Raw genomic sequence first — 26468 nt, forward strand, 5'->3', positions numbered from 1 at the left:
TTCTAGTGGGGACCCTGCCATATCATCAACCCGTGGTTGATGTTGGAGCCCTCTTCAATTCTCTCCTCAAAATTTTAAAAAGGGCAAGGCGGGTTTTCGTCTTGAAAATAGCAACCGTGGGTGGGGAACAGGGTGCTCCGGTCACGGTAGGAGCTCCAGGGTACCACCACCGCCTGATGAAATTGGAGTTTCTACAAACAACAAGCCTGTGAGAAGGCGCCCTTAGGCTGGGATGCTTGGTGAGGCAGGTGGTTCAAAGGCCAGGTCCCCACCTGGAGGTGGGATCAGGGCACCAGATGCATGCACCTCACTCGGCCTCCTCCTTCTTCTCCTCCAGCATCTCCACTGATAGTGTCTGCTCCCCGGGATCTGGGCCCGGACTCACACGAATCCGCACCGAGGGCTCCGGGGACCCAGCTGCCTCCTCCGTGCTTCCCTTGGGCTTTGCTGAGGCTGGCGGTGGAGAGCTCCGGGCTGGGGGCTCAGGGAGCTCCTTGGGCTCTGGAGGCTTCTGGGGTGCCGGTTGGTCTGTGTCTCCAGAGCCCTCCTCTCCCCCAGCTTCTTGCGAGCTCTTGGCCTGAAACCCAGAGAGCATGACACGTAAGGCAGGATCCTCCAAGAGAGCACAGAAAGACGGTGCAAGCCAACTTGGCCCCACTTTCTGGGGCTTCCAGAGGACAGTGGTGCACAGAAGGTGAAAGCAAGTGGCCTGGCAGAGCAGCACTGTGGTTGTGAGGAAAAACACTTCAGTACCAGCAAATCGTGGTTTGAGGTTGAGAGGCCAGAAGTCTGGGGATTTGTTTTATGTCTCCATAAATTTGGTGTGGAGCACAAGTTGGCCTCAAACTCAGGATCCTCCTGTCTCAGCCTCTCCTGTACTGAGATTGCAGGTGTGGGTTGCGATGCCCACTATTAGGGATAGTTTAGGGATCATCTTCCTACTCTCTCAACACAATTTCTTATTTCAAGGTTGTTTGAGAAAGGGCCTCATTACGTAGCTCAGACTGCCCTGAAACCCACCACGTAGCCCAGGCTGACCTAGAATCCATAGTGATCCTGTCTCAGCTTCTCCTATGGGAGACGCCAACCAGGTTTTTCTATCTGGTTTGAACCTGTCTCTGTCAGTTCCAACCAAACAAGGCCTGCTGCTGTAAAGGAGACAGAAAGTCCCTACGCTGAATATGCGGCCGGCTCTTAGAGGTCCAGGCCTTCTCCTTGAAGCAAACCTGCTAAGGGGCAAGACGCAGGTCCCAGCCATGTTACCTGTTCCAGCAGCTGCTGCTGTCGCGCGGCTGCCTCCAGTGCAGCCAGCTCCTTGAGCCTGGCTCTCAGGTGGGCGAGCTTGCCACCCTTGGCTCCCCTGGGGCCCATCTTTCCTGCAGCAGCCAGGGCAGCATTGAAGAGCTTCGGGGTGCCCGCACGTGGGGGCAGGATGAGCACACTCTTCTCCTCCTTGGGTTTGTTGTTGTTTCTTAGCATGCGCCTGAAAGAGAGACACATCCATGTCCAGCCCACTTGTGCAGTAAGAAGGAAGCCCTATCTGCACCTGCGTAGAACCCTCTGCGGTTGTAACTATGTTGCGGTGGTAGTGTTGGGGCTGTTTTTGGTTGGTGCTTTCAGGGTGATGGATGCTTAGCACCGCCATAATGACGTGGAGCTTACTGTCTGTGCCATAGGGATAAGAACCCTGAGGCTAGGAGAGATTGATTAACTTGCCTGAGGTCACACTGGACGGACGGAAGGATACAGCTATAGTTTGGATGTGGTCGGAGGGTATCTCCAACAGTTCATAGGCTCATGGTGAAACTGGGAGGGAGGTAGCATGGAACCTTCGAGAAGCAGGACCTGTTGGGAAGTCTTTGGGGTCCTGAAGGGATGATCTAGTTCTCACAAAAGGGATTGTTTGGAAGTCATCCTGGCCCCCTCTCTGCTTTATCTGAAAAAAGGCTGAGATTATCGTGCCCCTAAAGTTGGGGAAACTGAGGCTCAGATCAGGGAGCAGAGAGAGAGAGAGAGAGAGAGAGAGAGACATGCTCCAGGTGGCCTGGAAGTGGCAGAGGCAGAAGAGTAAGCGGGGATCAGGTGTGAGCCTGTTTCTTTGAATAAGGATAGAATTTTCCATTATAATAGCCTGCGCCTTGTACTGAGAATTTTTCATGCTATCTATCAACGTGTGATGAACAGCTTGGCTCAAGAACAATTGGGTTTTGCCTGCAGTCTAGTAGGAGAGGCTGCTAATTGGCAAATTCATTCATCAGGGTGCCAGCTCAAATGTGGTTGCTTTTTTTTTTTTTATGAGGATGCTGCCGGCTGCTTATCAACTCAGAGCCAATGGGCTTAAATTGTGTGCGGCGATATTAATCGCCCGAGATTTGCATTTCTCCCTGGGTTTCCCCAGGAGACACAAGCATGATCATCCATCAGAAGGCTTGGAAGCTGCCTCACCAGCAACCCAAGCGCCTCACCTAAGTTATGTGAGCCCATAATTCACGCATGACAGGCAGCAGGAAGGCTCTCTCAGTGTGGTGCTGAAGTGACAAAGAGCAATGGAGGGGACAGCTGCTGGCTGCTCGGCTTTGAGTCGTCGCAAGCAGACCTGTCTGCATGAATGGAATTCTCCATGATCCAAGCCTCTGCTCTGGAAAGTGCATGAGGCAGGAGAGTGAGGACTAGAATATACATACGGAAAAAATCCATTCACAAAGAGGTGTCACTGGGTGTGTTACTGAAGAGGATCTGGGATTTCAATCTATGCGACTGCCTCTCTCCTCTCTAAATATATTGTACATATATTTATACATTTGTATATATACATGTATATATGAATGCATATATGTATATGTATGATGTAATATACATATATATTTGATCACGTGTCCCCATTACAAGGTCCTTCCTCACCATAGGTCCAAAGCAGCCAACCAGGTCAGGCAACCATGGAATGACACCTTTGAAACCAAGAGCCAAAACAAACTTTCCCTCCTTTTGTGCTGATTTTCTCAGGGGCAAGGTGTCGCCTTGTTCAACACCAGCTACAGCCCTCACTAGGACCCAGTCTATGGCCACCCTGTGTGAGTCTGTGGTGATCACAAGAGTCAGCTGTTAGACAATGAGCCAGACTGATGCTCAGACCATAGCCACCAGCAGCAGCCCCCTTTCTTTTGGAAAGGAAACAGCGAACCCTTTACCAAGAACCCCGTTTGTGAATCTTTAACCCCCTAACTGACTTCCCGATGCCCGGATCCCAGGAGAATCCCCATTCCTTCCTCATTTCCCTAAACGCGCAGGGCTTGAAAGGCTCCTCAGAGCCCCTCCCACGTCCCCTCTGTCCGTCCATAGTATTAATAAGTCTTCTAATAAATCTTCCTCCAAACGATAATCTGCCTCAGTGATCCCAGTCTGGAACTGATCTACCAGTGAGCACTGAGCTCAAAGTATTAGCAAGAGGAAACCTGCAAATACAGAGCCTAGGCTCAGTGAGGTGGGAGGGCCTCAGGAGGAAGACGTGGGATGAGCAGGTCTTCAAGGCAGGTCGCTGCTATATGAGGAGTAAATTAGAAGATAGCCTGGGCTATGAGATCAGACACACACACACACACACACACACCATGGACTATTACATTTTTAACATGGCTGGGCTGACCCAGCTTAGCCACACTGCATTGTTTTACTGTACTTTGTCTTCTTTTCTTGAGACAGGTTTCACTATGTAGCCCTGGCTGTCCTGAACCTTGTTAGATAGATCAGGGTAGCCTTGAACTCACAGAGACACACTTCTGCCTTCCCAGTGCTAGGATTAAATAAAGGGTGTGCACCACCATGCCTGGCTCAGACTATTTTACTTAATCTTCACAGCAGACAAAGTAAGGGATGGTTACTTTTATTTTGTAGATGCAGATGCTAGCCCTAGTCAGTTAAGTAAGTAAAAGTTAAGTACGTTTTGCAAATTCACCCAGCCAGTACCTCATAAGGAAGGGATTTGGGTGTCACCAGCCAGCCACCCATACCTCCCCTGGGATTCTATAACAGCATGCCACTTGGTTTGAAATCTCATCTGGAGGACTAGAAAGCAGAAATCGGCTCTTCTAAAAATAAATTAATTTACCGCCAAATACAAAACACAAACACGCCCACACATCCACCGGCATTACTATTCATAGTTGCAAAGAATTGGCACTGTGCCAAGTGCTCACTGTGGGGGAGGGGAGGCATTCTGACTGCAGCTGACTCCACAATAAGCTATCACTGACAAAACAGGAAGTAAGGAAACAGCCACCGCCCGCCTGCTTTTGAAAAGAGGAAAACACAAGATGGAAAACTTGGGAGTAGGTGGCACAGGCTTGTGAGCCCTGCTCCTGAGGAGGTTGAGGCAGGCAGGTGGAGAAAGCAGTGCTCACCTGGACGACCAAACAACAGGAATGACAGCCTGGCCAATGGAGCAGGATCCCGCCCCAAATGCAAATCAAATATGACAGACTTAAAGGCTGGAGGCTAGGCTCAGGGGTAGAGCATCCACCTGGTGTGTGCAAAGTGCTGGGTACTAAAGAAAGAAAACAAAAAGATCCCCGAAACAGACCTAATCCAGGGGCAGGTGACAGGGTAAGGAGGACTTGTGACACTTTCCTGAGTTTTGTGCTTCAGGAGTACTGTTAACATTTTATATTCTCAAAACACACAACAACAACAACAACAACACCCCCAATCCTGCCGGTCACAGCAGCACACTCCTGAGATCGGCCTCAGGAAGCTGAGACTGGAATTTCGCCAAGCTAGGCACGGCACATGCTTCTAACCCCAGCACTGGAGAGGCAGGTGAATCTGAGTTCCAGGGAGGGCTACACAAGTGAGACTCTGTCACAAAGCATCGACATCAACTACAGTCAGATGGACAAAGCCTTAAAACAGAAGGTAAAGGCCCAGTGAATAAACCTGGTACACTGCACAAGAGCTAGTCAAACATGTACGTTTTCTTATGATGTCTCCTGGACTTTCTTCTCCTGTTTGAATCCCCAATTTCTCCCTGATTGGTCAATATAGAACTGATCAGCCAATGATTGAGCAGGGGAGAGAATAAAGCAGGACTCACTTCCAGCCAGTGAAGTGGGAGGGAGGGAGAGGACATAGGGACAATGACATTGTGCCTACACACCTATCCGATTTCATGCTGGGATCAGTCCAGAGTCTCAGGGACAGTACAAGGCAAGTCTTTGTTGCTGAGCCATTCTCCAGCCCTTGACCCACATAACTTCAAACAACATTTTATCATAGATATTTGAGCCAAAGGCAAAATAGCTACTTGGAAGGCTTGATTCTCACGGTGGATGGGTTAAAAATTCTGAAACATTGTTATCACAGGACTGAACAAATAAGTAAATAATACAAAAGACAGCCAAGTATCTTAGTGTCAGAAAAGGAGTTTAGAAGTGTAGAGGGGCTGGAGAGATCTTTTCCAAAGGACTCAGGTTCCATTCCTAGCACCCACATAGCAGGTTACAACTGTCTGTAATTCCAATGCCAAAGGGACTTGACTATCTCACACCAATGCACATAAAATAAAGTTCAATAAATTATTTTTTTTAAAAAGTGCAGAAAGAGAGACAATTAGAACAAACTCCAGGGTTGCTCTAAAATTGTCTTATAAAGCTACCAATTCATCACTATCCACAGAAAAATCAATGTTGACATGTATGCGCTCACATATGTGAAATATTCAAGTACAAGGAAACAGTAGCTTCGAAGTACGGAAACTGTCCCTGCGACTGAGGAGAACTCATTAGCTATGAAAAACCCAGACATTGCGCCCCATATGCTGCTATGAGGGGCACATTCCCCACAGGTCACTTCTGCACCAAGTGCAGAATCAGAAAGTCAGAAAACACCAGACACACCTAATCCAAGGAGTATTCTGAAGCGTAGCTGGCCTGTTGGCTGTAAAGAGATCAAAGCCATTAGAGAGAGCCACCTTAGTAAGGAACTGTCCCGGGTCAGAGGAGACAGGACACTGGGCACATGATTTCAGGACAGAGGCTTTGACTTGATCCAGAAAGGGAAAGAAAGATACCAGACATGGTAATCTGAACATAGGTAAGAGACGAGAGAAAAGCATGGGTTCCGTAGCAAACGCCCTTTGCTCACGATGGTATTACAGCGATAGGAGAGAACCTCCTTTTCCTAAGCATTGCTCAAAATCTGAGCAAAAAATAAAGGGACTCTGTACCTGGCCTTCTTCCGAAGTAACTTCTGAGATTCGGGATAATGCACCAAAATTTCATTCAAGTCCTTCTTGTCCAGAATGAAGAGATTGGTGAAACCGTGGGCTACCACGTTGGCTGTGCGCCGATTGCCGCCCCCGACAGCCAGTAAGCTGGAGGAGAAAAAGTAGAAACACAAGGCCCTTAGGAGGCTACGGTTTTAGAGAGAATGTTTTTGGGTTTTGCTCCTGTTGTTTTGTTTTGAGACAGGATCTCGCTATGGAGCCGTAGCTGTCCTGAAATTCACTTTGTAGACCAGGCTGGACTCGAACTCTCAGAGATCTGCCTGCCTCTGCCTCCTTAGGGCTGGCATTACAGGTGTGCACCATCATTCCTGGGATTGTTTAGGTTTTGCAATAGAATATTTCTGTTTCTTTCAGGCTGCTTCCCTATGAGCCTCCCTAGTAACTAGAACTATGGTGTGTGCCACCCAGTGGCTTGGCTTCTGTTCACATTCTTTCGACTATGCATCTCCCACCACCTTCATGGTGCACTGTGTGGTGGCACCGTCCCCACACATGCTGGCAGGAGCCAGAGCTTTACTCGCTGTTATCTCCCATGAGCCCAGCCCCAGCCTTTGCTCGGGGTGCATTTGACCCCACCACCACCACTGACCTGATCTCTCCAAACACCGATCCGGCTTTGAGTGTCACCAGCACAGCCTTCCCATCTGGGCCACCCAGCACCTGCACCTGCCCCGCCTGGATAATGTACATCTCTCGGCCAATCTCCCCCTGGAAGAGAAGAGGACTGAGTCCCACACCCCACGGCCCCAGCTCTGCACCACCAGATCGTGTGGTGTGATTGGGTCGCTTGGCCTCTATCTTCTCTCCTGAGTGTTGGGTACAATGCTATTCTACAGTTCTCACTTGTACTAAGCCATGGACCACAACCGAGTGGGAATCTATGCCTCAGGAGCTTGGCTACTGTTTGCTGAGGTGAGAATAACAATAGTCAGGAGGACCCGGGACATTTTCTAGGCTGATGCGGGTGGGCGCGCTTCACACAAGTGAACCTGCTGTGGTAAGATGATGTTCTACCAAGACCAGGATGCAAAGTCCACCAGAACTGGGATTTGAGTCCAGACAGCCTGACTCCAGGGTGCATGGTTACCATGGTTAGTCTCTGTCCCCCAAACCTAGGCTCTGTCTGGAGAAACCCTAATCCTTAGGACCTCCCCATATGCCCTTTTTTGGCAATAAGGTCGTTGCAGATGTAATTCGATTAAGATGACCTACTTGAGTAGGCTGGCCCTAATCCTATCCAATTTGCACTCTTACAAAAAAACAGCTATGGGTGGAAGAGAGCCAAAGAGAAGATAGATGCTCATCTTGCTACTTGAAGAAATGGGCCAGTTGGCCTGCCGGCCCTAACATACAGTAGCTCGAATCCCAAGCTAAAACCAAAGGAACAAATGAATGAATGAATGAATGAATGAATGAATGAATGAATGAACAAGGGGACAAATGAATGAGTGACTGTGGGAACGCATGAATGTTTGGTTCGATCTGGAATGGAGAACCTGCCATACACCTTCCAATCCTCACCATACCCTGATAGCCACCTGTCAGTCATACCTGTCATGATTAAATAGGGTGACAGAACCCAGCTACACCTTGACTTACTCCATAATGCCCCAGCACATCGCACGTGCTTGACCTGGTGTTCCCTTCTCCGTTCTGACATCTCAAATCAAAGTGTGCCAAAGTCCCAGTGTCTCAGAGAGTCACAGAGGAATCCACAGCAGAGGGCGCTGCTCACACGCGCTCACCAACACCCGAGTCACCTGATGCAAACTCCATGCCATCACTACAGACACTTTATCCACAAGAACAGGTCTCTTCCTAGTTCAATTCCCAGCAACCACATGGTGGCTGACAGCCATCTGTAATGGAATCCGATGCCCTCTTCTGGTGTGTCTGAAGACAGCTACAGTGTACTCACATAAAATAAATAACTAAATCTTTAAAAACCAAACAAACAAATAAGAGGCTGGAGAGAAAGCTCAAGAGTTAAGAGCACTTAATGCTCTTCCAGAGGGCCACACAAATAAGCATGTGTGTGTGTATATATATATGTATATATATATGTATGTATATATGTATGTATGTATGTATATATGTATGTATGCATGCATGCATGTATGTATGCATGCATGTATGTATGTATATATGTATGTATGCATGTATGTATGTATGCATGTATGTATGTATATAATTTTAAAGCCAGGCATCATGGTGGCACACACTCGGGAGATAAAGGCAGGTAGATTTCTGTGAGTTCAAGACCAGCCTGGTTTACATAGGGAGTTCCAGGACTGCCATGGCTATATAGAGAGACCCTGTCTCAAAAATAATAAGTAATAATAATTTGTTAACAAGGCTGAATCCACCTGACAGGGTCTAGAGTTTTACAGTGTTTTTACCCCATACACTCACCCAGACTTATTAATATCTCGGTACAAAAGACTTAAAATTTGCCTGCCCCTGCCCCTGGTGACCTTGCTATCACCTTAGACCCCTTAACAAGGAGCACAAAGGGCTTTCAACACTGTCAAGAGTCAGATTCTAACATACATACATGTTTTCCATGTGGCTCAAAGCAATGGAGGGAACCTGGTGTGGGGTGATACAGAGAGGTAGGATCTGTGGTATCCGACAGGGAAGGCAATAGTTATCCCTTTAAGGACAACCCTACTCTGACTCTTGCTATTGTAGAAAGTGGGGCCCCAGAGCTAGTCAATGTTCTGTTTTATCCAGACATTAGGATTTTGATGTGAAATCCTCCAACTTTTAAACATTAGGGATTGATTCCCCTTAAAGAAATTCACAAAGCACCTCAGGGCTGTAACCTTCCCATGGGTCCCCACTTACAGCTGTTAACTTGGCTTGCCCCTTCACCTACGTTCCCGATGGCAAGACAGAGACCCTAGAAACAGCTTAGAGCCCCACCACCCCTTTCCTGTAAGGCGGGCTCCTCTGTGTGAAGGGAGCTTTGGAAACACTCGGCAGTGCCCAGGACCCCTCTGTAGCATGGCGCTGTGCTGGGTGAGCAGACCCCTCCCAGGCCCTGCAGGCATGCTGCTCACAGGGCTTACCTTCTTGCACACGTAGTCATTGGGTAGGTAGACGACTGAGCGCAGACGCTTGAGCATGTCGAAGATCATCTGTCGGTCACAGCCCTGCTCAGACGGAGAGGAAGGAATCTGTCAGAGGAAGGCAGGGCCTTTGTCCCAGATCCCCCAATGGGAGGGCACCTGTGGGGGGTACCTGAAAGAGTGCCACTTTGCTGACAATGCTGTAGTTCACATCGATGGCCAGGTCCAGGCGCATCTTGTCCGGAAGCTGTACCATCAGCTCTGACTCGTCTGGGAAGGAGACCCAGCAGGGGTCAGAGTTCAGACCTGGCCTGCCCCTCACACACCCACACACAACCATGTGAGGCCTTGCACTGGTTCAGCCAGCTCAGCTTCCCCTGTCATAAGGAGCTACTCCAGAATCTGGGAGTCCCCTCGTCATGAACACCACCCCCTCCTCTCCAACCTTCAAAACTAAGGACTAAAGCTGCTTCCTCCAGGAAGCCTGACCTCGATGTCCCTACCCAGCTTTTGTCTACTTGTAACACTGTGACCCCTGACTTTTATTTAACAGTGTGTGTGTGAGCACACGCACTGCACCATGGTACACATATAGAGGTTAGAGGACAACTTGTGGAGGTCAGTTCTAGCCTACCATTTAGATCTTAGGGACTGAGCTTGAGTCATCAGGCTTGGCAGCAAGTCCCTCCACTGGCCGGGCCATCTCACTGGCCCACCCACCACTTTATTCATTTGGAGACATGGTCTAGCTATGTAGTCCGGCCTTAGCTAAAACTGGGGAGATGGCTCAGTGGTTAAGAGCACTGACTGCTCTTCCAGAGGTTCTGAGTTCAAATCCCAGCAACCACATGGTGTCTCTGAAGACAGCAACAGTGTACTCATACATAAAATAAATAAATCTCTAAAAGGACAAACTTAAAGCAGCCCTCCTAAGTGCTGGGCTCCTTGGCATGAGCTGCCATGCCTGGCTGTTTACTTGGTTGAAAGATGGAGCTGCATCTCAAGCCCCTTGGGTTTTCCAGAGTCTTCACAGGTCTTGAGGGGCTTCTCTAATATTAATGGCTAGGGGTGCGGCTGCCAGAGAATGCCCAGGACACAGAGAAAAGGGAAGAGCTGGTTGATCTGGGAATTGGGAGAAGGTTGGCTGGGGGATGTGGGCGGGGGAGGGGCTTGGCCAGTCTTACCCAGCATGCCTTGTGAATGCCAGGTATACTCATACCAGGTCTTGACACGATTCTGCACAGACCTGGGGATCTTGTAGAAGTTCATGTACTTCACTGTGCTGTCCATGCAGCTGCGGTAGTAGGTCTGCCCTGCTGTGGCGGCCCCCACCACATCTCTCATCTGGAGCAAGATGTAAGGGAAGGTCAGAGAAGAGGTGGGCCCAAGCCGGGCAGGACACCAGTTGGATATGTAGTAGTCGGGGACCTAAGCTTGTGGGTAAGCCAGAGAGGGAAACACAGATGGCCATACACAAAGCAAGGACACTAGAAGCAGGGTGCAAGGCTGTAGACCTCTCTGGCCATCTCAGTTCCCGGCATGATGTTGGGGTAGGATGTCTCACTGTGATAAGCTGACTCTTGTGTATAGCCACCCTCCCCCAAGAGTGGAACTCTGGGCACCCCGAATACTGTTTCTTCCGAATGGGACCCCTTCGAGTTTGCTTTGAGAAGTCTGTCTATTGCCTAATGCCTTGACTAGAACACAAGTTACACATCACATCAGAGACTCCCAAGGGTTTTCTTACAGGGAACAGCCCAGGTTTTCGGTCTTTGAAAAAGCCATGTAACCACCTGGCTTCCTGTGCTCCCCAAAGGGACTAACATTCAATCAAGAAGGCCTGGGGCAGTCCTGGGACACAGACATCCGTCTAGTACCATGTCAGCCTGAGTCTTCGCTGATCTCAGTGCCCCAAAGCCACAGAGCACAGAGACATCTCCAGCTGGGGGTGGGGGAACTACAGGTGGGTGGATGTGTGATGTGGCCGCAGTCACCTACCTGTCCAATCATCACAGAGAAAGCAAAGACACCTGTAAAATAGTTCAGCAGCTGGAAGACAATTTCAAAGAGAGTTTGGGGGTCGGGCAGTCCTCCGATGGTGATGAGAGTTTTCACAGCCCAGTAGTAGCATCGGATGTAACTAGTAAGAGGTGGGAAAGGGGACCTTGGTCATTACCTGTGATCCTGGCTTGGACACCCATAGGGATTCAATACAGACACAGATGCAAGAAAATGCCCCCTCCTCCAGTGGTACAGCACTCTCAAGTGTTACTGGGGTAAAAACATGTCATCCTGGGACACAGATATGGAACTGAAAGTCCCAGGAGACACCTGGCCACAGTTCCAGGTTGAGTCCTCCTGGACATCAGCAAAGAGAGGCCAGCAGAGTCAAGCAACCTGCTAGACTTCCCTGGGCCTTCCCACCGATGCAGGGCACCAGCAAAAGCACTGGTCCTAGAGACATTTTTTTATCATAGACCAAGTTTTACTCTCTCTAGGTCGGTCGGCCTCCTCCTCCTCCATAAAATGGACACAGCAGGAAAACATTCTTCCCAAGCAACTGTGAGGATGAAGTGAGCTAGAAGAATGATCAGACCTTTATATCAGCCATCAAGACCCACACAGGGACTGCACACGCCAGCACTCGTCATGGGGAACAGAACTAACTGCCCCGTATCTACCAGATGCTTCCTAGGTAGTGGGACAAGTATACAAAGTGCATTTCATACTGGGAAGGAGCAGAGACTGCTAGAGTAATGGTGATGGTGGTAGTGGTGGCGGTGGCATGCTTCCAGACAAGCTGGAACATCTTAGACAAGGCTCCTTGTCACCAGTTGTCCGGACATCCAAAGACAACAAAACCACCCTGCCCTGGCATTTCCCACTATACAAATACTGCTCACCAGGGGGCGCATGGACCAATTTAGGTAGAACTAAGCTGCCCCTCCTACCTCCCCTTCAGCCAATCAAACTGTGGAGGGGGCTGAGTGTTCCTGCAGCTGGCCAGTGAACCACATAGAAGGGGGTAAGAAGGTGCTGCCCTCAAAGTCCTGGCGTTCCCCTAAATGTTTCTAGTTGGAGTAATCTTCCCCGGACATGGCACGTATTGGGACCTGCTGGAGTGGGGCGCCGCCCCCACCCCCTCACTGCTGCAAGCTGGAACAGAACACAGTGGACTTCAATAGGCAGGAACTGGTTTTCCAAGGCACACAGCAGATCTGCCAAGAGGGTGGTGGCTAATTTTTAGGTTATTTACAGTTTATGGTTATTTATAACTTATAACTAATTTATGAGAACATACTATTTTATAGTTACACTTATATATATATTATATAGTATTGATATCTTATGGTTATAATAATACAAGGTTATTGTTTGTACTATTGAACTTTTTGAAGAACTTTCTGTCACTGTATATTGTTCACATATCTGGGGTGCCTAAAAAAAGTCCCTTGGTAAAGAAAGTGTGTCAGTAAGCACACCTAGACCCCTGTGTCGTTCTTGGAAGAAGGTTCCAGAGCTCTGCTGACCTTTCCTTTCAGCTTTGCCCGCTTGGCCAGACACTGAGAAGGGGGTTCTTAGGTTACGGGCACAGAGTGCTTTGAGACGTGAAGGAAAACCAGAAAACAGCCTAGAGCAGCTGACATTCTCAGAATTTAGCTTATGCTTCTAGGCTGGACTGTTAGTGTTTCCAGAAGCCAGGTTCTGAACTTCTTCCTGGCATGCGGGCTTTCACAGCAGGGGCAGGCGCTGGCCAGGCCCTCACTGTCACTGCTTTGCTACCGTTCTTCTTCACAAGAATCTTTAGTAGCTTCCTAGCGCTCAAGAAGCTAATCAGGATAGAAAGTTCAAAGGCAACTTGAGCTACAGAGTGAGTTCAGGGCCAGCCTGGGCAACTTAGAAAGACTGTATTAAAAATGCTTTAACCACACAGAAGGCCCTGGGTTTGTCCCCAGAACTTAAAATATGTATAGATCATAAAGAAGCAATGAAGCCAGAGGCCTGAGATTCATGCATGATGATGTGCTCTCTCTCTCTCTCTCTCTCTCTCTCTCTCTCTCTCTCTCTCTCTCTCTCTCTGTATGTGTGTGTGTAATACAAGATTTGAAAGTTGTAAGAGGAAGTTCACCACTATCTAGTCAACTCATGCTTAACACAGCAATTACACATAGAAGTGATCATTTTTAATAACTTTGTCACTGGGCTTAACCAAATAAAATTAATTTCACCTCCTTCTGTGTTTATAATATGGCTATTAAAGCATTCTGAGTTGCACGCATGATTCACATCACATTGCAATTGTGTAGCTGTGTTTTAGGCAGTGGGGACCCAGTTTCTGTTTGCTGTCCATCATGTTGGATATATACATTTGCACAATGCACATGCAAGTCTTTGCTGACTTGAAGAGAAAAAGCAGAAACAAGCTCTCCTGATATATTTTGTCAGCTCTAAGACACAGTAATTGCATAGCACACCAGTGAGTCAGTTCAGCTTTTGTGTGCATGCACACCCTTATGCTGGAGACTGCACCCAGGACCATCTGTGTTCATGCTAAGCAAGAGCTCTCCTCCCGCTGAGCTATATCCTCAACACAATTCAGCTTTTTGTACAAAAATAAATATCCTGTTAAACATACACATGAATTATACCTCAAATTTAGAAATGCTAGAATCTGGAAAAGTAGGTTGCCCACAGGGAGGTAAGAGAACCACATTATCTAATAGAAGCTCTGAAACAATGTCGCTTCCATAAGCAAGCTTCTTTCACTGGTCCTGTGGGACAGTTCCATTTTTTCTATATGATGAATGACATCATGGGGAACATCTTTAGCCACAAGTCCTTGTACCCTGCCCTGAGCACTAAAGGCTCTGTGGTGAATCTGCCAACCCTTCCAGACTTGGCTATGTGGGAAAGATCTTTCTAGCATAGCAGTTTTTAATCTGTGGGTTGTGACTCCTTTGGGGGGAATGGGGTTGGTCACATATCAGAGATTCTGCATATCAGATATTTATATTATGATTCATAACAGTCACAAAATTATAGCTATAAAGTAGCAGCAAAGCAATTTTATGGCAGAGGGTCACTGTGTTAAGGGGCCGCAGCATTAGGAAGGTTGAGAATCACTCACTGTTCTGACAGGTCTCATGCCCAGACCCTCTCCTGACACTAGCAATTCCCAGGAGACCTTAGCCTAGGAAGATGATGGAAAATGAAAACTTGGCTTTAGAATTTTGGACATGGATGACTCAGGAGCAAGGTTGTCTAGGAGCCTTTCTGTTGTAGCTGTAAAGGACAAGCATACTGTCCTTGTGGTACCCTGGGGACAGCCTTGCTCACCTGTTCCCCACACCGTCATAAACCCAGTGAGTGGATCCAATGCCCTGGAAGGCTGATGCCCAGTAGTAAAGGCAGGAGTTGAGATGCAAGCTGTACAGCAGGTAGGCAGTGGTCCTGATGACCCTGCAGAGGGAGAGAGTATGTCACAGCCATGGAAGTGAAACCTTGCCCCAGAGAAGGACGCTGGGAATGAACTAGATCTCAGCTTTCCCAAAGCCTACTTCATAGGTTCCCCTCTGTTGGAGTCATATAATCCCGGCCCAACCACCCAGTCAATAGATAACCAGTCTCAGCCACCCAATCATCAGTGGATATCCAGTCCTAGCCACCCAATCAGTGGGATGGGAGTAGGTGTTTAGAATTGAACCCAGGGCACTTGATTGGAGCCTTGTCAAAATGCAGGGCTGGAATCATCCCAGCCCTGTCAGAGAAGTCTATACAGATGAGGGGCCAAAGAGGATTCTCGCGCTCGTGTGTGTGTGTGTGTGTGTGTGTGTGTGTGTGTGTGTGTGTGTGTGTGTGTAGAAATGACAATTAGTTGTATGCTCCTTTAGGAACAAGGAACCTTGCTCACCAAGTATAGCCTAGTTAGTCCTGGACTCCACCTTGAACATCTGTTTTGTACCAATATGTTCTCATAATGGCCACTTTTGTTAGAGCTAGTGTGGGAGTTTCAGTTCCTTGTACTGACAAGGAAATGGTGGCTTGTCACTGAGTCAACCTGTGAGTGTGCTTGTCACAATGGAAGGAGAAATAAGACATTCCAGGTTGTGTATAAAACAAACCAACCAACTAAATATCCTTTCAAAGAAGAAGCTGGGCCAGGAAGTGGCCTGGTTTCTGAAGACCATGGGACCTGGAGGAGGAGAGTACCTGAAAAGAAGAGGCTGGGGGTATGGTGTGTGTGTGTGTGTGTGTGTGTGTGTGTGTGTGTTTGTGTGTGCGCGCACACACACATATTGGTGTGCATATGTGCACACGTATGCTTAGGGAAGTCTCACCTGTAAACGTAGGCTTTGCTGAGGATGGCTTCCAGGCGGTTATTAAACTCAAAGAAGGCCATGTACTAAGAGGGAGAAGAAGACATTAGGACAGCCCTGTAGGCCAGCTCTGTGCCTAGTGAGGACATGGCTGCACAGACCTTGTCTTCTACTCTACCAGACTTCTTCGCCCATTTTCTCCAGGTAACCAGTGTGATCACGGTTACCCCTGTTGGTAATTTCCCCCATCTACTGTCTTTGGAAAAGAGCACCAACATCATGTAAGGGGAATAGTAAGTTTAACTAGTTGGCTAGAAGTCTATTTAGGAGACCTAGAATGTTCTGAGTGGCCATCTATCCTGATCACAGTCAAGGGCACTTGTTGGATCTCTGCCCTGAATCAAGCAGATCCTCTTAGGACCCTGGGTCCAGCCAGTGAGTGGCAGCGAAACAAAACAAAACAAAACAAAACAAAACAAAAAAACAAAACACAAACCTAGAAACGCTGATAAAATGGGTGCCATGCATCCAAATCTGACCTCGGCACACCCTTATTCCTGTTACCTTGGGGGTGTTACCCAGCCACACCAAGGGCCAACCTCCCCATCTTTTGAGTGGAGTTTATTATAAATCAGAAGCCCCTTCCCTGAGAAGTGCTGAAGGGTGAGTTGGAGATAGATACCTACATTCAAATCTAGACTCCACTCCTGCCTAGCTGTGTGACACTGGGCAAATTCCTTAGCCTCTCTGTGCCTCTTTCCTCATTTTTAAGATGGTAAGAACATCATTCATGCCATGTAATTGAAGAACTAACAGCAGTTAAGTCTAGATCAGAGACTAATGAGAAATGTCCCCAAATTACTAGTAATTATAACCAACTTCTTAGTAAGACATGCTCAGAGGACATTCACCTCCCCAGGGTCTCCTCTTGGGGACACCATCCCTTCCCCAGGTGGCAGTGTCCAGTTCAAGCACGGAGGAACCAAAGTCCTTGGGGACCGGCCAATCTTACCTTCAAGCAGCGGGGCAGGCGAAGGAGGGGGTTCACTCCAAGTTTCAGGTAGAGAAAGTCCAAGGGCAAGAGGCAGAGCAGGTCCATCTAAAATCCCAATGGGCATCACAGGGATAAGACACAGAACCTCAGGAGTGGGAGGGCTAAGGGGGCATGTCTCTATCTGCCAGAGAGATCGCTCAGAATATTCAGGGCAGCCTCAGAAGAGAGGGCACCAGGTGTCCCACCAACCCGCTGTGTGTGGCTTCATAGTGCGAGTGGCCCACCTCCAGCGCAGCTGTTCCCAACCAACATAAGGGACTCGGCCAGCTAATTGGAAGCGGAGGCATAGACATGGAAAGGCGGTCTGTGAGAGCCACCCATTCTGGGCTGTCTCAGAAGACTTGGGACCTAGTGGGCACTCCTGCCGGAGATAGAACCAGCCTCCCTTTATGTGACTACATAACACAGGTCCCCAAATACCCAGTGCAAACTGCTCGCCCCCAAAGTATTCACCTTAAATCGGCGAGACTTCAGGTAGTTACTGCGCATCTCCTTCTTGTCTGTCTGAAAGAAGGAAGCACAACGGTGTTAGTTCCAGCTCTGACCAGAGAGGTAGGACGACCTCACAGGCACATGCAGCCGCCCTGCAGGGAAGAACTTGTCGGTTTCCGGTGGGGTGGGGGTGGGGTTTCGTAACCTTGAGAATGAGCTTTGCTGGGCTCTCCAGCCAGATGTCGATCTGGATGGAGGACCGTATGGGCTAGGACCTTATTCTCTCGGGGTTCAGCTCTTCCCAGGTCTGCCAGATACTTTATTTGTGAGGAGCTGGCAACTGCTCTGACGGGGCCCGGAGGAGGCAGGCTGAAGACTCCTCGTTTGGGACAAGGCTTCTATTTCTGCCATATGCTGTCTGGGGTTATCTCAGGCTCTTTAAGCATTTAAGATTCACTTTAATCCATGGTACCTGTTGTTACAATAACATTTGCAGGCTGCGAAGCAGCTGTTGGCATAGCATTAATTGCTCCGGGGTCCAACACACATGATACAATGTCCAAAAGCTTAACTTCTATAATGTTAAACTTTATTTTACCAACCATTTACTGACCCCTTTGCATGGCAGTCAAAAATCTCCACTGTGGATTAATTCTATTTCACACAGCTTAAGAATTAGTTTCTTTTTTTTTCTTTACTGATTAATTCTTTTTATTAAAAGATTGATTTTTCTTCATGTATATGTGTATTTTTTCTTCAGGTATGTGCCTGTGTGTCCCAGGTGCCCACAGAAGCCAGAGACGGTGTTGGATCCCCTGTAGCTACCCGATGTGGGTGCTGGGAACTGAACTTGTGTCCTCTAGAAGAGCAGGAAGTGTTCATAACTGCTGAGCCATCTCTCCAGAGCCCCTTGACTTTTGTTTTGTTGTTTTGTTCTGAGACAGAGGCTCTCTATGTAGACTAGGCTGGCCTCAAATTTACAAAGATCCTCCTTGCCTCTGCCTCTGAGTGTTGGGATTAAAGGTGTGGCCACCATGCCTGGCTCCCTTTTAAGTCTTAAGTCGCCCCCCCCCCCAACCTCCTCCCACCCCAAGCTGAGGACCAGGACCTTGTGCTTAGTGCTCTACCGCTGAGCTAAATCCCCAACCGGTCCCTCTTAAGTCAAATGTCAGTGTCTGAAGGCCCTGGCTATAGGGTCTGCCCTGGTGACCCCCCTCCACCTGCCTGCCCGTGACTCACAATGATGTCCCCGCCTTTGACAAACTGCAGGCGAATCTGGAACACGGTGATGTCCAGGAGGTAGATGAGGTCGCATAAGTAATCCATGAACAGCCAGAAGTGGATGTTGTCTGCCCGCTGGTACGGGAAGGCCCAGCGCACAGGGATCAGCCAGCAGTTCCAGTTCCAGGCCAGCACCACGAAGAACAGCCACAAGATGTACATGAGGTCTGGGGAGAGGACAGGGGTGGGCTCGAAGGACAGCAAGAGAGGGTGCTTCACCTGGGCAACCGTGTATGGATTTCATTACTCGGAAAACAGACAAACAGATGGACAGACAGGTAGATCAGTGCATGAATGGCTAGGTGGGCATAGAGGTCCCTAGTGGACCCTAGAAAAACCAGAATTTTCAGATGAGGGGGCATGGTGGCATTAGATAATGCCAGCTAAGTAGCTGTCTTTCTTTCTGAAATTCAAAAAAAAAAATTTTTTTTTGTTACATTCATTTATTTATGGGGTGGGGTGGGTGTATGGGCACCATAGACCTTTTTGGAGGTCAAAGGTCACCATGTGGGTCCTGGGGATTGAACTTGGGCTTAGCTGGCATATTTACCCACTAGGCTATCTTGTCAGCCCACGAATGTGTTTTGGCAGTATATTTTAATTCTTAGGAAATCCAGAGCAGCCACAAATGGCACATGGGGAATGGGTAGACAGGTGGGTGGATCACTTAGTATCACTACAGATCACTAGAGATCACTTGGTATCTTAGAAACCCAGTGGACACTAAGAGTTGGAGTCCTACCCCTAAGTGATCCCCTGCTTAACATTGAGGAATTTCCTTTCTGGCACCTGTGATGGTCTGTTTGAAGTCACAGGAAGTCGCCAGCTGAGGAGGCAAGGAACTCCAGTGTAGACTGTGAAGTGTGATGCACACATGGAGGGTGCTGGGCCAGAGGACTATGGAATGGGCTTACAGAGGCTCATGGGAATTCCCTTCAGACTCTGATGAACTTTGTCTTGCCCCACCTGTGGGAAGGAGCCCACATGTCTAGACTAGAAGACTTGGCCAAGGTCAAGGTGAGGAGTCTAACTGGCTGCATCTTAAAGAAGCTCTGTGCTTCCTTTGTCTGCAAAATGGCCCAGGTTTTAGTCCAGGGACTTGTGCTAAAGAATCAGGCAAGGGCATGTGGAATCATTTTGGAAAGTATAAGGAAGGGGTTATGAACCCAGGATGTTCATGGCACTGGACCCCACCCACCCCACCCCCATTGCATGGGAGGGACGTCCTCCAAGGGAACTCACTGGTCAGTGGGTCGATGCTCTGGGGGAACCGGTACATCTTCCAGGGCCTGCGCTTGAACTTGCAGCACAGCATGTCACAGTAGTGTTCTTCCTCTGCCGCCTCTGCCTCCACGGGCTTCTGGGCTGGGTCTGGTTCTGGGGCCTTCTTGGCTGGGGCTGTGGGATGACTTTAGTGACCATCTGACTCATCCCTGAGGCTAGGAAAAGGGTCCTATCTACAGAGCTGGGACTTCAGGGCCTCCCCACTTCCTAACATACAATGTGCTTAGACACAAGCCAGTATGCTCCTCTGGAGCGAATTCCGTGGCCCTTTCTCCCACAGCAGTCTGGAGTCCCCAGCAGTTCTTCCTAGACCCTAGCTGGAAATGGTGTGTGTGTGTGTGTGTGTGTGTGTCTGTCTGTCTGTCTGTCTGTCTGTCTTTCTGTCTGTCTGTCTATATCTGTGTACATACGTACAAATGTATGTATGTATGTATGTATGTATGCATGCATGCATGTATCTGTCTGTGTCTCTGGGTGTCGGCAGACCCTTTGCTTCTTGGATGGGTGGAGCATTTTGAGCCTATGCTCCCTTCTTCCTTATTCAGAACACTAAAGGACTCAACTTGGGGACATGTGGATTCAGACTTTTCAGGAAAGGACTCGTGCCACTCTCTGGCTGAGACTCAGCCTCTCGTGGGTGCTTAATAACAGATACTTTTCCTCCTAGGGGTCCTGCACAGCTTCTAGTGTTAGGAATGTGAAGTCAGGTTCTGCTAACATGTCTTGGGCACTTGAGTCTCAATATACAAACCCTTGTCAGAAAAAACCTAGAAATTATCCCTGACTAAAAGCTTGTTCATTGGGCTAGATGCAGTGGTACAGGAAGCAGAGGCAGGTGAATCTCAGTCTATAAAGTGAGTCACAGGCCAGCCAGGGCTACACAGTGAGACCCTGTTTTTAAAAGAAAAGAAAACACATCCCTTTTCTGTCTCTGCTTCTTACTACATACTCCAGACTGGCCCCAAACTTGTGATTCTCCAGCCTCAGACTTCCAAGTGCTAGGGTTCCAGGCATTTATAACCTCACCAGATAACTCCTTAAAGAAAGGAGACCTTTGGCCAGCATGCTGGCTCAGACCTGTATTTCTAGCCTGTCAGGGGGATTGCCATGAGTTCCAGGCCAAGCTGGGGCTCCTGAGTTCCAGACCAGCCTGGGCTATAGCGTGACCTAATTCAGGTGGCCCCAGCAAGGCGTGGATGCCTCAGAACATTAAGACCATCTGCGTTCAGAGCAGCTCTTCAAAACTGAAACAGACATATTAGTCACCATGCCCCATGAGAAAAGACAGAAGAATCTAAGCCACTGGCTGTGGGAAGGCCAAGTTCACCTTTGACCTTCTTCCTCTCCTGAGTACATATCTAAGCTCCAAGTTCAGAATCTGAGCTTTTCTCATACACCCCAACCAGTTGTTTATGCCACCCTCCCCAGTCGTAGTTCATGGGGTTCCGTGGGCACCCCATCCACCTTGGCCCGCAGCCATCTCTTTCTCCACTCACAGGGCTTGGGGCTCTCCTCGTCAGAGGTGACGTCAGGGTCGATGAGCTTCTCCTTCACCTTCTCCGTCCTCTCCTTGAACATCTTCACCAGCTCCTGGAGCCGGTCGTTGATGATGGCACTGTTCTGGCTGGCCGTGGAGGCTGCACGGTCTTGGCCACTGTGGGGACATAGCAGAGGATGAGCAGGAGACAGGAAGGGTTCCAGGACCCCGGGCCTGGGCTGGGTAATGCCTATGCCTCCTCTTCCAGCAGAGCCCAAGGACGGTCAATCCAGCAGTCCTGTCAATGTTGGACCCGCTGCAGTCTCTTCCATTCTGGAGTAGCTGAGACGACAGACCTATGCCGCCATGCATGGTTAAAATGTTCTCTTTCTAGTCTTGACCAGAGCATCTTATAGGCTACATGGAGATAGCAAAGCCACTGTCACTTGGGTCCCTGAATGAGTGCATGAAACAGAACCTTCCACTGACCTGAAAATACACAAGTGGTTAGTGCTGTGATTACAGCATAGGAGACATCTTGTTTTTTTTTTTTTTTTTTTAGCCACTGAACTATCAGGGTCTTTTTGTCACAGCATCTTAGCCTACTTAAACTAATACATGAGTCTCCATATTGACCTCCTTACATGATCCCAAGGGTAATTTTTATTATTGTTTCTGATCCCTACCATATTTTTCTTACATCAAACCAGAACCTTGTCCCTGCTCTGCTACATAAAATACAATTTTGTAGGGAGAGTTTCCTAATTGTTTCCCTAATTGTTGATTGGCTAATAAAGATGGCAGAAGCTAATAGTGCTGTGAAAGAGAAGGCGGGATTTCTGGGCAGGACAGGAAGCAAAGGAGGAGAGGTCTGCGAGTGAGACCAAACAAGATGGGGAGCTGATAGGAACTACAGATGTGTAGATTTCTTGGGGGTCTGATAGTTTGTGGCCTCAGTAGTTGTGCCTGCAGAAGCCAAGGATGATGGGGCAGGACATCCTTCACCTAGCCTTTGAGTTATCTGGTCGGTTTTAAAATATAAAAGTCTCCCATGTTTTCCTTTCACAGGGCAGCCATTGCAGCACTGGGCAAACTGCAAGCAGAGACCAGAAGAGTTCTGGGGAGCTGAGTGAGACCAGGGCGATCGATCGATCGATCGATGGATCAATCGATCGATTGTTGACGGTCTGCAGACCAGCCATGGGGGTGGTAGCTCCAGGCGTTCTCGGGAGGAAAAGGCAGGATGGAAGTAGAGCCATGGGCAGCGTGATCTCGGAGCCAAGTCTGAGGGGCTCAGGCACTGGACAAAGAGACCAGGCAGGGGGAAGCGCCCTTTTTAAAATTACACACAACACAATTTCATTATGTCAAAATGGCAGCTGGACTGTATGAGATTTGGGGGTTTCCTGAGCCTATTCTTTTCTAAAATGTCTACAATTCTGGTAAGGACAAAGTGAATACAATCATGGAGAGACCAGCACAATGGCTCTGCAGAGAAGTGTCTGCTGTACCAGCCCGAGGACCTTCATCCTGAACCTGATGGTCCAGTCAGAGAGAACCGACACCACTAAGCTATTCTCTGACTTCTCTGTGTACATCCATGCTTCCCAACACATATACACACATAGAGTCACAGCAGATAACGTTTTAAAACAAAGAAATACAATTATGGATAGAGGAAAAAGCCAGACGGGAGAATGCAGGCTTGCTTCTTAACACAGGGCCCATGACTAGAGAGCCTGGTAGGACACCTTTGGCCAGTGGCCAAGGCTGGGTACTTAACATCAACCAGGGTTACCAAAAAAACTCCAGGAAAGTACTTTATCCTGACACAGTCCTCGGGACACTTAGATGCCGGGGACTTTGCTTCCTGTGCTGCTACTGTGGCCTCCAGTCCCACCCTGCACCCCAACTGCCATAGTCACCAGAATGCTATGGAAATGCATGTTCAGGACTCTGTGGAACCTGGGAATCTGATAAACAAGCTTCAAGGGAGGGACCTACAGCAGATCCTATGGTCTTCCTCTGCCTGCCGACTTATTTGGGGTTCAGTGCCCTCAGTGAGGGAGAAAGGAGACACTTCTACCTAGGCTTTCCTTCCTCTCTGATCCCTGTCAGAAGGAACACATCTGCCCTAAAGTCCAAGTTTGTCCTGCTAAGTCTGTAGAACCCCTGGGCCAACCAGGAAAGTCCTGTACATGAGAACTGGCCCTGACTTGCTGCTCCAAAGCATGAAGTTCACCTCGTGTGAGGTTCTGAAAGCACCCCAGTTCCTGCTCCACCCCTTGTCCGCTCATCCCAAACCAGTCTCTGGAGACTCGGGGTGGCTCTACTTACTCAGCCTCCTGTGGGGTGGTGGGGTCTGACCAGGCAACCAACGGGGACTCAGCTGGTGACAGGGCCTTGAGCTCTTCGGCTTCATCATCCTGAGAAGGTAGCTTCTTCCTGTAGAGACCCAGACAAGTAAGGATCCTTCAGAGAAGGCAGGCTAAGGGAAATAAATGGCTGTCTTTAAGCTGGTTCCTGGGTGGTGACAGGGCCTGATCTTGGGACCTCAGTCTGCACAGCTCTCAGTGGCCTGGTCCAAAGTGAACAGCATAGGCTTGCATCAGACAACCTTGGAGTCTGCCTCAGCACAATACTTAAACTCGAAGCTGCTTCCACTGCCTCCTCTATAAATGGCACTGAATCTTCCCAATGAGATGAGGGATTTATCCCTCAGTCAAGTCTCTGCCGAAGTGTCCTTCTCCCTCTTATTCTGATCCGAAGTCCCCTGCCCCCTTATCAGGCCTCCCTCCAGCTGCAAGACAAAGCTAAGGAGTCCAACTGCCAGCTCCCAGCGTGATTTTGGACAAATTCTTCCTTCTTAACTCTAGGCTCCCTGAGAATGAAAATGAAATTGTCTGGGGAAGCCCCTGTCATCCAGAAAGCCACAGACGTTTGCATTTGGAGCCACTAATGTCTTAGAGATTAAGTCTGAAGGTCCACAGGCCAGAGCCTGGGTAGATAGACAGAAAGATATAGAGAGAGACAGAGAGAAAGAGATAAAGAGAGGGAAGCAGGGAGGGAAGGGTGAAGGGAGGAAAGAAGAAAGTAAGTGAAAGGGGGAAGGAGAGGAAAGGAAAGGGAAGGGAAGGAAAGGAAGACAGTGCGGCTACTCAGTTCCTCTTTGATCAGTTAGAGGCACATAGATTGTCTGTGGTCCTTAACCATGACACTGTGACAACACAGTGAAGCTGTTTGGTTTAAAAGCAAGACCCTGAGTACTGTCAGATAAGATGCTTCAGTAAAGGTGCTTGTGGTACAAAACTGGAGGTTGGATCTTGAGAACCTCGTAAAGGTAGATGGAGAGAATCGGCAGCACAGAGATGTCTTCTGACCCCCAGATGCACTCCATGGCACATGTGCACACTAGATAAATGAATAGATGCCATAAAAACATATTTTTAAGATATTCTGGGAGTGCGAGCTCTTGAGTAGGACATGAAGTCCTGAACTAAAAGAAAAATTGAGAAAAAAATATGTAAGACTGGCAATTTATAAAGCGTGTGCACACTTTAGCAAGCATTATGCTGCCAGAATGCAAGATAAAGCAAGACTAAAAGGGGAAGAGAGGTTAGTTGTCACATTTAGTGCATGTGGAATGTAAACATTAGCATTTGCTGCATAGCATCCCTCTGTCATGCAGCCGGAGGTGCCTCTCAGCACCTCTAACAGAGGAGGTCTGCTGCTTTCCGTCTCTAATGTCTGCCTGTCTGTCAAATGGGCTATCGGCACAGCTCAGACAGAAGCACGAGCAAGTCATCATGGGTAACCTGTGGGCTGCTGCAGCGGTGCCAGGAACTGTGAGGGTGTCAGACTTGGCAGGAGACGGTGGTGGTCTCTCAGGCGGAGGGAGCGTCTCCTCTGGGATGAGGGGGCCACCACCAGCATCCGTGTCTTCTACCTGGAGCTCCGGGTGCTCTTTTGTAGCTGGTACTGGGGAGAGTCAGAGAGAGAGAGAGAGAGGCTAGGTCCTAGAGCTGTTTTTGGGGGGTTTCTGGTGGCTTTTCCTCACCCTTGGGCCCAGCCAAGCTCCATGCAGTGTGAAGCCCTCTGAATCTCACCACCACCGCAACCCCAAACTAGAACTAGAAATTTAGTCTAAATGGGGAGACTGGGACTATTTTCCACAGTTTCCCTCTCAAGGCAGGAGAGATCACGTATCCCAAGTCTGTAGAGAAAGGCAGAAGCCAAGGCCTTGGATTCTTGTAGAAACTCTAATTCGGACATATTTGTTGTCTTGGCCATGTGTTTACCTGGGAACTTGTTTTGGGGTTGTTTACATCTATAGCAGGAGCACCCAGAAGTTACCTGCTGACTATTTGGACCTCTGAAAAACCTGGGCCTTCTTCCTCAGAATCATGTACTTCCTGTGGCGGGGAGCATGGTACTTCCTAGGAGACTCAGACTAGAGGGCTGGCTATACTGAACAGGGAGCTTTCAGGGCAGCAGACCACTGGCTTGGGGAGTGCTCTGAAGTAACTGTGCCTGGGATGCTTCTTTTTATGGGCACCATGAGAAATCTGGTGCACAGTTTATAGCTATACAATGGGAAGGAAAGAGGGTTTTAGAACTGGGCGTGTATTTTACTAAGTCATAACCAACCTCCTCCCCCGTGGAGGACCACCAAGAATGGGAAAGGCTTAAAAGAGAAGAAAAAAAAAAAAACTGAGGCGGATCATTCACTATACTGACAGAGGTCCTCCAGGTTCAGGGGAAAAATGAGACCTCACCTACTGCCCACTAGTCTCCATGGGACCAGAAGGGGAAGGGCTCTAATGGTTAGCCCTCAAGGTTCCAATACTGCCCCCAGTATGGCCTCAGCTCTAAGCCCAGGATAGCCAGTATGCTACATCCTCAGGAAGTCTGATTCAGGAATCCAGGCAGGGGTCACCCCTCCAACCCTGCCTGCTCTGTGCTGAACTCCACCCATCACTGCCACCCCCGCCCCCACCCAGGGGAGAGGAGAAACAATCAGGCTGCAGAGGGCAGCCCAGATGAGATAGTTTATGTTATATTGATTTCTAGACTAACAATACTAGAAACGTTAAAACGTTGAGAAAGTGTTTACTGTTAAGCGTTTCAGTGTGCTTATAGGTCAACACTTGCTCCCTCCCTTTTCTGTCTTCTTTTGAAGTTTTAAAAAAAACTACATTAGCTGGGTGGTGGAGGAGGAGGCTCATGCCTTTAATCCCAGCACTTGGGAGGCATCGGCAAGCAGATCTCTGAGTTT

General features: G+C 48.7%; 1 protein-coding gene across 1 annotated transcript in view; it reads right to left on the reverse strand.

The window, feature by feature from the left end:
* Positions 1-307: 307 nt before the first annotated feature.
* CNGB1 (cyclic nucleotide gated channel subunit beta 1) overlaps positions 308-26468 on the reverse strand; it is a gene marked incomplete at both ends in the record, with an annotated part of 57743 nt that continues 31582 nt past the window's right edge. Inside the window, 17 exons of the mRNA XM_080936655.1 lie at positions 308-577; positions 1264-1483; positions 6218-6364; positions 6867-6985; positions 9349-9432; positions 9521-9618; positions 10533-10692; positions 11347-11488; positions 14686-14808; positions 15687-15751; positions 16678-16764; positions 17173-17223; positions 18391-18599; positions 19675-19830; positions 21213-21370; positions 23531-23638; positions 25009-25171. Coding sequence (XP_080792781.1) covers positions 308-577; positions 1264-1483; positions 6218-6364; positions 6867-6985; positions 9349-9432; positions 9521-9618; positions 10533-10692; positions 11347-11488; positions 14686-14808; positions 15687-15751; positions 16678-16764; positions 17173-17223; positions 18391-18599; positions 19675-19830; positions 21213-21370; positions 23531-23638; positions 25009-25171 — 2360 coding nt within the window. The remainder of the gene's footprint in view (positions 578-1263; positions 1484-6217; positions 6365-6866; positions 6986-9348; positions 9433-9520; positions 9619-10532; positions 10693-11346; positions 11489-14685; positions 14809-15686; positions 15752-16677; positions 16765-17172; positions 17224-18390; positions 18600-19674; positions 19831-21212; positions 21371-23530; positions 23639-25008; positions 25172-26468) is intronic.

The sequence above is a fragment of the Micromys minutus genome (genome assembly GCF_963924665.1).
Source record: "Micromys minutus genome assembly, chromosome: 24".
NCBI classification, from domain to species: domain Eukaryota; kingdom Metazoa; phylum Chordata; class Mammalia; order Rodentia; family Muridae; genus Micromys; species Micromys minutus.